The 12,437-nt window shown below is 37.0% G+C and overlaps 2 protein-coding genes across 4 annotated transcripts in view; both read right to left on the bottom strand.

The window, feature by feature from the left end:
• Positions 1 to 12,437, bottom strand: part of LOC137408838 (caspase-2-like) — a 153,720-nt gene that overhangs the window by 95,153 nt on the left and 46,130 nt on the right. Inside the window, exons 1-2 of one of the 3 annotated variants that reach the window (XM_068095420.1) lie at positions 4,332 to 4,655; positions 1,002 to 1,094 (exon numbers count right to left, since the gene is read on the bottom strand). The exons of the other annotated variants lie outside the window; for them this stretch is intronic. Of the exons in view, the coding sequence (XP_067951521.1) occupies positions 1,002 to 1,094; positions 4,332 to 4,493 (255 nt within the window). The 5' untranslated portion in view covers positions 4,494 to 4,655. Of the gene's footprint in view, positions 1 to 1,001; positions 1,095 to 4,331; positions 4,656 to 12,437 lie in introns of those variants that run through there. 3 annotated transcript variants of the gene reach the window in all.
• LOC137408635 (uncharacterized) lies at positions 5,759 to 12,170 on the bottom strand. Its single transcript, XM_068095224.1, has 8 exons — positions 12,165 to 12,170; positions 11,617 to 11,670; positions 11,194 to 11,219; positions 9,259 to 9,379; positions 8,710 to 8,830; positions 8,106 to 8,239; positions 7,005 to 7,204; positions 5,759 to 6,614 (listed from the first exon to the last, which is right to left on the bottom strand). Exons 1-8 carry the CDS (start codon positions 12,168 to 12,170, stop codon positions 6,473 to 6,475), a joined length of 804 nt encoding a protein of 267 aa, XP_067951325.1. The 3' UTR covers positions 5,759 to 6,472.

Raw genomic sequence — 12,437 nt, 5'->3', positions numbered from 1 at the left:
ATAGAAACACGTAATAAACAACTTAAATAGCAAAAATTACCGTAAAACCTCTAATTGACCGCCATGGCGCTCTATTTTTCAACACTTCCTATATAGTGGCAATCAATTGGAGGGGGCATTCATATAGAGATTTGGCGGTGTATTTTCCAAATAGCTTGTCAGAATTTTGCGAAGATAAATATAGCCCTTTTACTGGCTTTCAAAGTGTTCAACTTATTCGCTATCAAATGAATTTCTTTACCGGAACAAAATTACGTAGTGGGTAAAACCTAATATTTGAACATGGCGCATATAAACTGTCACAACTTTTGAACCATGCGGTCTATAAACATATTTTGATCCCAAAATCATCATAAAATTTTACATTAGCTGATGCCATAAGAAATACCAAAAACATGTTGCAGAATGAGCTCAGACACCTTTTTGGCTATGTTCGCTACGACCCTGAGTGTGTCCGAGTCAGACGACTTATCAATATTATTACAGCGTACAGCCTTACTATTACTGGTAAAAATAAATCAATCACTCTCACTAGTACTATTGTTCCATAATGCTCACCCAAAGTCCATATATCTAAAATTAGTTAGTTTCATGACTGCAATGAGTCTCTACATGACTGGTCATTGCTAATAAGAAATTAAGATAAAATGGAAGTATTTGCAAAGCAAACCTCCGCTCAGCATGGATTGTAAACATATTTTCTATTGGCTCAGTGCATACAGTTAAATGTTTCCTTTCGTTTAAGTATAGACATAAGCTGATTATTTAACTACACACTAATCAGAAGCGCTTTGTACAAACTCTACCAAAGCTGCACTATGCGACTCTTGGCCATCGGCAAATCTTGTGCCGAGCTGTACTAAGACGTTCGTGTTAGCGAAATAGTTAATTATCACCAGCACTTAGCGCTTTTACACTCATAGTGACGACTTCAACTAAAAACCTAAAACTAAAGAATTAAACATTTAAGAAGATGACAGAGACCAGAGTGTAACCACTACCAGAGCGTCGTACAGTACATAGAAAGCGTCCCGTCCTGACATCATGATCTTCCTGAGAAGAAGAGTGTTTTTACCAGCACTAGTTGTCTTTGCCTACAAAACCCAAAGCGTCGTAAGATAAGATTGTGAGACAGAAATGGACGGTAGAAATTTGGGATACAGTCATACCTCGACATACGAGTTTAATGCGTTCTGCGACTGAGCTCATAGGTTAATTTACTCGCATCTCAAGGCACTATTACCTATATAAAATATCTAAGTACAAATTAATCCGTTGTTATGAAAAAACACCTAAACAGGATACTACGGTGGAAAAGCATGTTTTTAATTGTTGTAATTCAGTACAAGCACTAAAAAGTAAAAAATACCTATTTAGTTGTTATAATATGCAATAAAATGTAACATCACTGTGTACACTACTTCATGGGGTTTTTACCTTCCGAGACCAATGTTGTGGATACTTGAGACCAATGCGTTCGGCACACTAAACTTTTGTGACCGCCCGTAATAGAAACTTTGAATTTAACTTGAATGAATTTAGCTTAATAAATACACATTTGAAGCTAAGTTTTAATAGTTCATTGAACATACTTTGATTTTGTCATATTACTTTTTTAGGATCTGTTTCCGGTTAGCCGCGCTTTGCCTCATGTTCACGACAACTTTTGGCCAACCTTAGAAGAAAACCACAGATGTGTATCGTTTAATTACAAGGTTAACATGCGAGGCTTTTGCTTCAATCTTTGCTATAAGAAAAGTCGTGTCCATACGTTCGTAACCTCGCTAAGATTGTTAGGAAAAATATTGTACCAAACCCGAATTCAAACCTGGATAATCAGATTCAGCGCCAAGCGCTAGCGCTGCGCCACTCGACTACCTCTCCACATTTAAGAATAATTGTACATGTGGCTATTACACATTGCGATCTCTCACGGTGCCTGGGACTGCCAGCGTACTCGCTGTATATAAAATACCAGCAATGTCTCCAGTTTGCAAAATAGTTTTCAGAAAAGGTTAAATGTGAAATCTGTGTAAGGTGGCTAAAATTAGTAAAAGTAATGTGAAAGAGTATAATAGACCATGCATAAAACAACATGACATTTTACACCAGGTTATACTTGTCGAAAGCAAAGTGTCATATAAATCATGGAAAGTAGTTGTTTATAGAATGAATTTTATATGCTAGTGGTTGATTACTATTTCCAGGTAGATAATAGCACTATTCATAAGAAATCCAACACCAATATTGAAATATTGTAATGAAATTGTCGTACTTTTAAACTACAGGCTGTGTTATGGTAGTATAGAAGAGTCATTTCATGTATTTGCCGAGTTGTACACATTCAAACTGATATCAAACAGCTTCAATATTTGCAGTGCAATGGTTTAAAGTTGTGATAATCAAAAACAATCAATGTGATCACATGTAAGCCCAGTTCATAATGTAAGCAATTGATCAAGAAGTTAAGCTTGCATGCATACGGTTTTTTTTATAATTTGCCTAGTTCTTGCACTAACCAAAAATCTGCCTAAAGCAACGTGTAATAATATACATATTATTCCAAGTTCAACGTTGTTGGTAAGCGCGATCTAGTCCCATTATTTTCAATTAACATAGTGACCAGTGGGTTTTTAATGTTGACTATTGATCTGTGTTTTTTCATTGATTACAACTCTGATACTGATTCGGAAAACCGTTTGAAACTGTTAATTATACCCCTGAAATTCTTGAGAAGATATGGAGCACAACTAGCACTCTAGTTATCTTATGTAGAGGTGTCTTGAGTACATACAGAAACGAGGAAATACCATCATCTATGCCCGACTGAAATCTTGAGTAAATTGAGTTGCTAAATCCTAATATTGTAAAAATACAAGCCATAAAGGTTGCTAGAGGTAGATAAACTAATCACAATCGCTAGTCACAGAAGATATCAATATGAGCTTACAGCAAGCAAGGCCATATAAAAGAACACAAAGATCGCTGAAAAAAATTATGAATAAAAGATCTTGGACACAATATCCTCATGTAGCCAGACCACAGGATAAGCATATAATACATACAAGCAGCAATACGCTCAAAGACATTAAAAGATTCAATAATTAGAAAATGTCAAAAGCAAATTAGAAACTTCAAATTTGGAAGAAATCAATCATAGAAATTGCCTCAACACCAGATGGAGAATATGCCAAAGGGAAATCGAAGCAATTAAACATACCAACCACCATCATCAAAAAGCCACCAGAGAAACATTAGAGACGAGTCAAATGAGTCACATCCAGATTTGCCAATCCTGTCAAACATGACCTAGACACCAGGAGTAAGTCACGAGCTCCACCCTACATGTCAACATCACGTGCACCAGCTGAAGACTTACGGAAACAAGATATCTTCACACGCCTGACAGAAAGCATTGAACCTTAACACTCAACCTACATCCACAGGCTAACCATCCCACATGCCAAACATCTATAAAAGAGAACAGCTCCAATGACTCAATATCACTATCCCCATCTCTATCTCCAGCTCTAGCTCAGCTGCAGCATCTGCCTCCTGAGGAGCCTCTCTCTCGCTTCTCTACCGATGGAGCCACCTTCTCCTTCATCGGCTGGGCCTCTTCTACACCACTATCTCAACTGCTGGCAATCTCTACATATAGCCTCTCACAACTCTCATTTGACTGTTGAAACTAACAGATGTACAGGGCTGATCAACAAGCATAGACGACCGTTCAAGTAAGGATGTAATTTTTATTAGCTCTTCTAATTGTTCGTCATTAATATTATTGTTTTAGAATTTTGTTAAGTTGTGTATTTCATTGTTTGACTTATAGAATAAAGAAGTAACTTTGACTGGTAGATATTAGTATTGCTTACAATAGCTTAACACCTTCATTAGTACCTGAACCAGTAATAATCCAATTAGTTCCCACAAACTAAACATACTCAAAATAGAATAATATGACAAGCAATTTCAACACTGATGTTGTGTGTGAATTCGGATTAGTTATGCATAACATAATTTCTCCACAACCACACATAACAATATCATTGCTCATACCACTGAATTCATAAAAATACTCAGCAGCTTGAATTTTGCATCACAAAAAAGCTAGCAGGTTATCCATATAAGGAAAAAACACTCAGTCAGTACAAGTTACAGAGTTCAAGCTAGAAATAATGAAAGCTACAGAAGAGCGCAAATCGAGCATACAGTCACGTTAATAATGTTATTACAGTGTCACCATCCTTTCCGCAAAGTAACAAATGTAATTGAAAACATTGTAATGAAAACATTGACAAGGCCTATAGCCATGCTCCGCCGCTTACCAAAATCTCTTCGATAGCTTCAGTAATCAGAATATGACGCTCAAAGAAATAGCTGAGGAACATCTCTTTGCATTGTAATTTTGCAGTCAAAACAGAAAAGTGGTTTTGAATTGTACGACTTTCCAGAGATTCCATTCCAGGCGTGTAAACTTTAGCAGCCATTTCTTCGCACTAAGAAATGAAGCTATAAAATTCCTAATTTTCCAACAGATACGCATTATGACGAACACTGAGAAACTTCACTTGAAGTCTCCAACGATAGGCTTGCATCAGCATAGGCCTTCGTTACAGCTTGTGTAAAATCTTTTATAGACAAATAATAATCAGCCAAGCAAAATATGTGAACTATAGGTGTAATAGCTCTTGTGATTGGTCGGTGTTCACTGCATGCTGGACTCGCTGTGGCAGCTTATGACACTTTTTGTGCGGAGCCGTATAGCTTCGCTCTGTGAGACTTCACTCGCGGGACTCGGTGCAGTGTCGTATAGGGACCTTATACGACACTGACTAGGTGAAGGTGAACGGCTCTGGTTTTGTGCAGAGCCATTTAGTTTCGCAGAGTCTATTTGGGAGACTTTTTAGCAGCCGACGTTTACAGGCGGGAAATTTAGTATAATTAGCGTTACTGTTCGCCGGCCAATCATGGAGCTGTTTTGATCGAAAGACTTTTTCGCAGCTGACGTTTTTAGGCGGAAAAGTTAATAAAAATTAGTGTTACCGTTCGCCGGCCAATCATGGCAGGTTGTTCAGTCGAGAGGATACCTATTTCGTAATTGTCGTCACCAGGCGGGAAATTCGACATATTAGACATACGCGAGCATTGATACCGGTAATAGGAACATTATAGGGGCATTATAGCAACTACATGTATTTCAAATTAAGAGGAAGATTATTTTGGCGATTTCTCTAGCTTATAAGGCTATGATTCCACTACAAGATACGCACAAAAATCAAGTGCATGCAACCTCTGCTTGCTGTAGAGGTTTTAACTACTTTTACAGAGTTGTTTCTCCTCCAAAAATACCAGATGTCATCTTTTCAAGGGGTTGTTTCTCCAGAAGAAAACTTCAAGTAAATTCTGTTTTGGCTTTTTATTGAAAACTATTGTACTATTACTGGTGAAAACTGTTGACGGTGATCACTGATAAATCATACCTCACATATACAATCAGGCCTGCCAACCCAAGAGTGGGGCAATGCGTGAGATTTGGTTTTGGGGCAATTGATGTATCAATGACAGTATATATAAATTTGTGGAAATTGGGGCAAAAATCTCACGCATTTTCATTTTTTCTTTGGGGTGATTGCGTGAGTCTCACGCCCAATGCGTGAGAGTTGGCAGGTATGTATACAATATCAAAATCTTTATGCTTTTGCTGGTGCAGTGTATCCATTTACTAAATACATTTGTATTCTAGATGCTATCTTTATTTGAAGTTCAGAAACCTTCAGTAAACAGAACCATTCGCATGCAGTATAGAGCACATTCACACAAAAGTAACTTTAAAATTTTTTGTTTTAAAAATAGTCTCAAAATAAAATTAGTTAAACCTAAAAAATTTATAACAATTCACATGAACAGAATAGAGCTTTTACATTGTTTGTGGTAAATAAGGAAACTATGAAGGGGTGATGTAACTAACAAAAAATAGGAAAAGTTAGGTAGCATATAGTGTAAAGCTATTCATATCTCATTCAGTCTGTTAACACTGTTTTATTTTTTATATAAAGCTGACTCATATTTCGATGATAATATAATATGTATGAGTAGAAAGATGCCGATTAGAATTCCACCAGAGTTTGCACTGATAACTCTTTAGATTTCGTAACAATTATTACAATTTCATAATCATATACACTCGGTTATAATTACACAGAAAATTCATACAAAATCTAGTACAGCATATGAACATTATGCTTTGTAATTGTCAAGATCTAAAATTCAAACAAAATTTCAAAGAACATGGCTAAACACATCAACAGTGACAGAAATGGGAAGCCGAGATTGGTACTTTATGTCAACAGAATGGTTCTTGCGAAGTGTATACATAATAGTCTTTTCTTTAATTGTGACTAAGTCCATGAATTCAACTTGTAGTCTGTCGGCAACAGCGGTTTCGACCACCTTTCTGACTAGGCATTCATTTATTACCTGATGCAATGTAATGGTCAGTGGTAGAATCAAAAATTTTCAGAACAGATTCTGTGGTGTGTGAAAGTGAGTCCTTTCTGGACACGGCCTTGAGCCCATTATTCAGACAAGACTCAGTCGTAAGAAGAAATCTAAAACAAATTTAGGTATTAAGAAACAGTATTTGCACATTGAGCTCAGCTTGGGAATGGCAAGAACCCCTATTTGCACAATTATATCCAACAATTATTACGAGGAATTTATAATCATATTATAGCATATCCACACCCATAAAATATCTCTCAAGTTTCCAAGCACACACCTATGAAATATGCAATCAATGCAGATTCATTGTTATTACAGCGAAAAGACTGCACATTATTTTACCATACACTAAAGGGCAGTTCTATCGAAAGAAATTTCATGTATCTTTTGATTGGTAAAAGGTTATCTTTCACAACCCTTACATTGGTATTGCAACATTTGCATTCATTATGGATGTACCAGATGCACATTGTGATGCAGTACTACATTGTACGTACAAAGTTATTCTTTTGCTTTTTGCTTGATATGGCATCCGCTTATAAATACAGCTGTCACATCTGTAGGGAATGATATGTTTCCCAATGGTGTAGCCAATAGGTAGTCGCACACAATGGGAATGATACCAGTCTCCACACTGGTCACATTCCACCCCTTCCTCTCCATCTCTCCGCCATGTCAATCTGCACTTGCAGTAAACCTAAAAGACCGAACAAAAATTCAAATTATGCATATTTATACGAAAAAGTTGACCTGTTGAACATTGCTTATCTTTATATTTTCTGCCTCCACGATTATTCAGATGCACAGGTCTTTTTTACCTTCACTGTCACGTATTTTGAGCGAACCCGCCTTTTTTCCTTTAAGCACTTGGGGAACCGTGTAAACTTTCCCTCTTTCAGGCAGTTGAACAAATGCATTCGCAACAGTTTCGGGTCAAAAGTAACATGTTGAGTACAAATGTGATTTACTAATCTGTATGACCAAAGGGGTGAGTTTAGAGATATCTTGGAACAGATTAGGCAATTCACATGTATTTTACTATTCGAACAACGTAAATTCCTTATAACGTAAACACTGCTGGAATGGATTACTTTGTAAGAGTGTCTACTCTACTTAAAATTAGAAATAGTAGCTAGATAAATACCACACAGGTTGTTAACAGAAAACGATTATTAGGTTGAGTTAATATTAGGAATCTTAATCTGAAAATATGTTATAAGCGTGGTAGACATCATTAGCAAGTAAATATTCGTACACGTAAATGACTGATTATGCACAGTGCAAGGTCACATAAGGGTTATATTGAAACCAAGGCAATCTAAAGTGCAGTAGCACAGCAGTAATTGCTCTTACCCTTCTTACTTGGGTTTAATCTGCAAGTCAGCATAGAAACACATCATCAAAAGATTGTCATTTAGTCATTGTACATATAGTTGAATGCATAGGGAACGATGGACAAAATTGAATTCTGAACTCAAATTGCTGCAAGTGTGAAAGAAATGATACGGCTATTCCAGAAGTTTATATATAAAAAACAATGTTACCTTTCATCAAAACAAAAGTGGAATGTCATAAATTAAACCCACATAACCTAATACCTTGGCCGTGTTGAACCCAAATAGTGTCTCTATCAAGAAAGCAATTGCAAATAGCCCGCAGTCATTGGCTCCATCTTGCCTCTGCACACTTTCCCATCGGAGCCGCAGATGTGGTGCCAGGGTCTTGTGTAAACCTGCAGGTAAAACCAATGTGCAAACTGTAGTTTTGAAAAAATGAATGGACATTAATGTATCCAGATGTTACATAACATAAATGTATTTAATTAGCAAACGCGCAAAGGTCTGTGAGGTAACGCTTTTCTTGATCGAAACACAGTACCACATGTTTATCTGTCTGTGTTATAGATGCAAAGTGTTGATCCAAGCAGCATTTGTGACTTCTCTGCAAGAAATTATGAGAACCCGAAATTTAGATCCAGGGCATGATCTGTTAGCCAAGTTATTGATCAATCTCCTCTGAGTCAGCCAAGTTATGGTTCAATGTCAATTTTTACCCGACTTCGCTTTATGAGTTTAGGCAAGACAAATCATTTTCAGGTTTAAATATCAGTCTCTATCGTGTGATATGGTGTACAATCCCGGCAAACACCTTGAAAAAATTGAGTAAGAGCAAGCTTTGTATCTGGTTTGCACAAACACTTACTGGCAATCCCTCTCAGAGCTTGATCGTCAAGGTCAAAGACAAGATAATCAAATAGCCGTGCAAATGTACTAGATCCAATGTAGGTGCAAGCCAGCCAATGATTCCCATTAGTGTGCAGGATCTGTAAAACAATGAGAACTTCCCATCACAATATAGTCATACCTGACTTAACAAAGATAATGAAAGCTAAGAAATCTGGTACAGTGGATCCTCGCCATATCATTTGTTTCGTTCGAGTGTTGGCATCATAAGGTCAAAATTTCGTATAGAGTTGTATAGAAACTTATAGTAATTGTTATAGCTTTAGTGTATTTAGTGATTAAGATCTGCAAAAAATGTAACGTCACAATGTACATGCAGTACATATCTATTATATCAGGATTATATATACATATCTATTACATATCAGGATTATGAAACTAGCAAATGAACCGTTATCATTGAATGATTACAGTAACTACATCCACAGTATACACGAGGTTTGATCAATTGGTCACACAAAGCCAAGAGTAGGTCATCAGTGTTGTGAGGTATGAAGAGCTTACTCACAGCTAATTTTAATTTCAATTTCTTTCCAGCATCATGGTCTGCTCCATGCTGACATGCTAGGGTCACTGATCCTATCTTTATAACCGCCCCTGATAGGAGACCATTCTCCGTTTCTGGACATCTAAAAAAGTTGCGTTATTAGAAAGCCTATTTATCAAAATCATGTGCAATCGCCAAGTTGAATTGCTGAAAAAACGAAATTGAAGATATGAAAAATGCTGCTTTTGTAATTGTAGATTAAAGTATTTTGATCATAGATTCCACTCAATAATTGAGGACTCCAGTGCAAAGAAGCATGCATGTCGGAAGGCTCAGCCATCATTTGTAAAATGTCACATAAAACAACAAAATAACAATAACATTTTGGTAACAAAAAAGCCAAATAAAAGCATGAAATAGCCACGTGTCGTAGATAACTCACAGGGTAGAATGACAGAAATAACAGCTAAATGCGGTCAGAATGTTCAGATATCGGCACCGAAACGGTAAGCTCGCATTCACACGACAGGTACTAAATGGAAGTGATCGTGGCGGGGAAATATATCATCATCAGACGGGAGATGTCTGAATTTCGCGTCTAAAACGTCAGCTGCTAAAAAGTCTTTCTTAAGAAAAAACGTGTGGGGAAAGAACACCGGTAAAGTAGCAAATTCATTGACAGTGCCCATGGTCTGAAACCTCCCCCTAAAACGTGATTTTGGGCCGAACCTAATGGTTCTTTAAGGGGGAGGTATCAGCCCTGGGGGTGGAAAAAACATTTATGTTTTTGTCTGGTGATTGGATGAATGATTAGGATTCAGTTCCCAGTGGCGAGTCCGTTTCACACTCATTTTCGCAACGGAGTTATCTATCCAATTTTTGCAAAATATGCGATTGAAAAAAGACTCTGTACTCAGTTATACGTGAATGCACAGCATTTTTTGTTTTTGAAATACTATTCTGAATATTTATCTGTTGTAAGAAATAATTTATATTTTGCTAAACGTAGTAAATTACACAAAACAAATAGGGTAAATGTTGGCCTTTATCAGTAAATTGTGTTTACTTTCCCTTTAATCTGCATCATCGTCAACTTATTTGAAGTCATCCTCTCTTGAAAGTTTTCTAATTCTTCACGCAAATAATCTCAAACTGAACACGAATTGTTCGCTGCTACCGTATTTTGTATTCAAGATTGTTACAGTTTGCGTTTTATTTTGCCTTTAAATAGACTTTTTTCTCATTTTGTTATCAACACAATAAAATATCTTTAACCAACTATTACCTAATAATTCGTCTGTGCGCTTAGCCTGTCTTGACAAGCTGTTGTTTTTGCGTAGTTGTCCCCCCGTCGAGCGGCGAGCAACAACAGCTTGTCACAAGACGTACTGCACCTGATGCATCAGCTGCACTTATAGGGAGTTGTTCTCTTCCGTCTACGCGGCTTGGCCGCGATGTTATGTCGGTCGCTCCATTGGTAATCATAACGGATTTCAAGCAAAAATTTATGTAGAAAAAAAACAAGATTACAACGTTTAACCAAAGATCAGTTTGTGTGATAAACTTTATTAGAACTTAAGAATAAAATAAACTTAAAATAAAATCCATACGAACAAATAAAACTGACTGATACAAAAATAGAAATAAAACTGATTGAGCGCACAAATAACGACATGTTTAGTCGCGGTTGTTGCCTATGTTCTCAAATTCTAATAAAGTTTACTGCAGAGAGGGGTCGCCAGTTAAACGTTCTTATCTTAATTTTTCTACATAAATTTTTGCGTGAAATCTGTTATGATTACTAATGGAGCGACCGGAATAACATCGCAGCCAAGCCGCGTAGACGGAAGATAACAACTCCCTATAAGTGCAGCTGATGCATCAGGTGCAGTACGTCTTGTGACAAGCTGTTGTTGCTCGCCGCTCGACGGGTGTTATATAAACGTGTGTACTCACATGCGGTTGATGCCAAGAAGAAAACTCTCTCAATCTCCCCACGCCTTTATACTCCCCGTAACCTCTCGTACTTCCCGTGACCTCTCGTAACCACCTGGGTCAGATCTAAAAAAGATAACGATTTGTGAGTTTCTAGCTGCAATTCCTAACTCGGTTGCGGAATGTACACAGAAATAAATTTTGGCGCCTACAATATAACTGCACGTTGACAAGGTCGTTTCTACGGAACTGCAAAACTGCTAATGCTAGTTGTCTGTTCTGCTCCATTAAGCGTTGCATAATATGTTTATAAAATATATATTTTGTTGATGGAGCAAAAATTATGATAAAATTAATTCCATGAGGAACTTTTACCGCTGATTAAATGAAATAGAGATATTTTGACTTTGATCAACTTTAGATCACAACCTCAAAAAGACATACCTTGATTGTTGATTTCGACTTGGAAATCGCCAGTTTTATGCCAACATCTACCACCTAAAATAAGTAAAATAAAATCTAAAACTTAGTCCAATATTTCGAAGGAAAATTACAATTAGAAATTTAACAGACTGCACTAAAAGATACTGTTGCAACACAAACTGTCATCAAGAACATAGTTGCTTATAAAACATATGTCTAGGATCTATTTTTAGCAGCGTAACATTTTAATAAGAGCAGTAAACCTTTGTGGTATTTTTCCAATGCATTGTTTTTATCACTCTTTTATATATATACCTTATATTTCTAGTATCTAGAATAAATCTAAGCATTTCCAGCACCAGCAAAGCACCAGTAACCATTCTTTAATGCCAGTAATCATTCTTAATTTTCAAGAAGAGTTTTGACTGCAAGCGTGCAGCACCATGCTGGCTCCACGATGCAGCTCGCTTTAGAAATGCAAAAAAGAAACAAATATTGCCCGCTAGAGCAGGACGTTTAACATTGATGTCAAAGGTTCTTTTTAAAGCTATACAAAACTATTTTCTTACGTCCATTGTACTACTGATCAAATATAATCGCCAACACAGCTACACAGTTTTCAAACCGAGTTAGGAACTGCGGTCTAGAAACTCACAAATCGTTATTTTTTTTAGATCTGACCAACTAACTACGGTATAACTACCATGACCTCGGGCATTAGCGTAGCCCGCAGCCCACCAGCTCGATTATACAACAACGGGAGGGGAGAGGACAACTACGCAAAAACAACAGCTTGTCAAGACAGGCTACTGTGCGCTAGGCGATGGAAAACTTTGTCTCTC

Source organism: Watersipora subatra, chromosome 11 (assembly GCF_963576615.1).
Source record: "Watersipora subatra chromosome 11, tzWatSuba1.1, whole genome shotgun sequence".
NCBI lineage: Eukaryota > Metazoa > Bryozoa > Gymnolaemata > Cheilostomatida > Watersiporidae > Watersipora > Watersipora subatra.
Note: the sequence above shows the minus strand (reverse complement) of the source record. Positions and strands in the feature narration are given on the sequence as shown.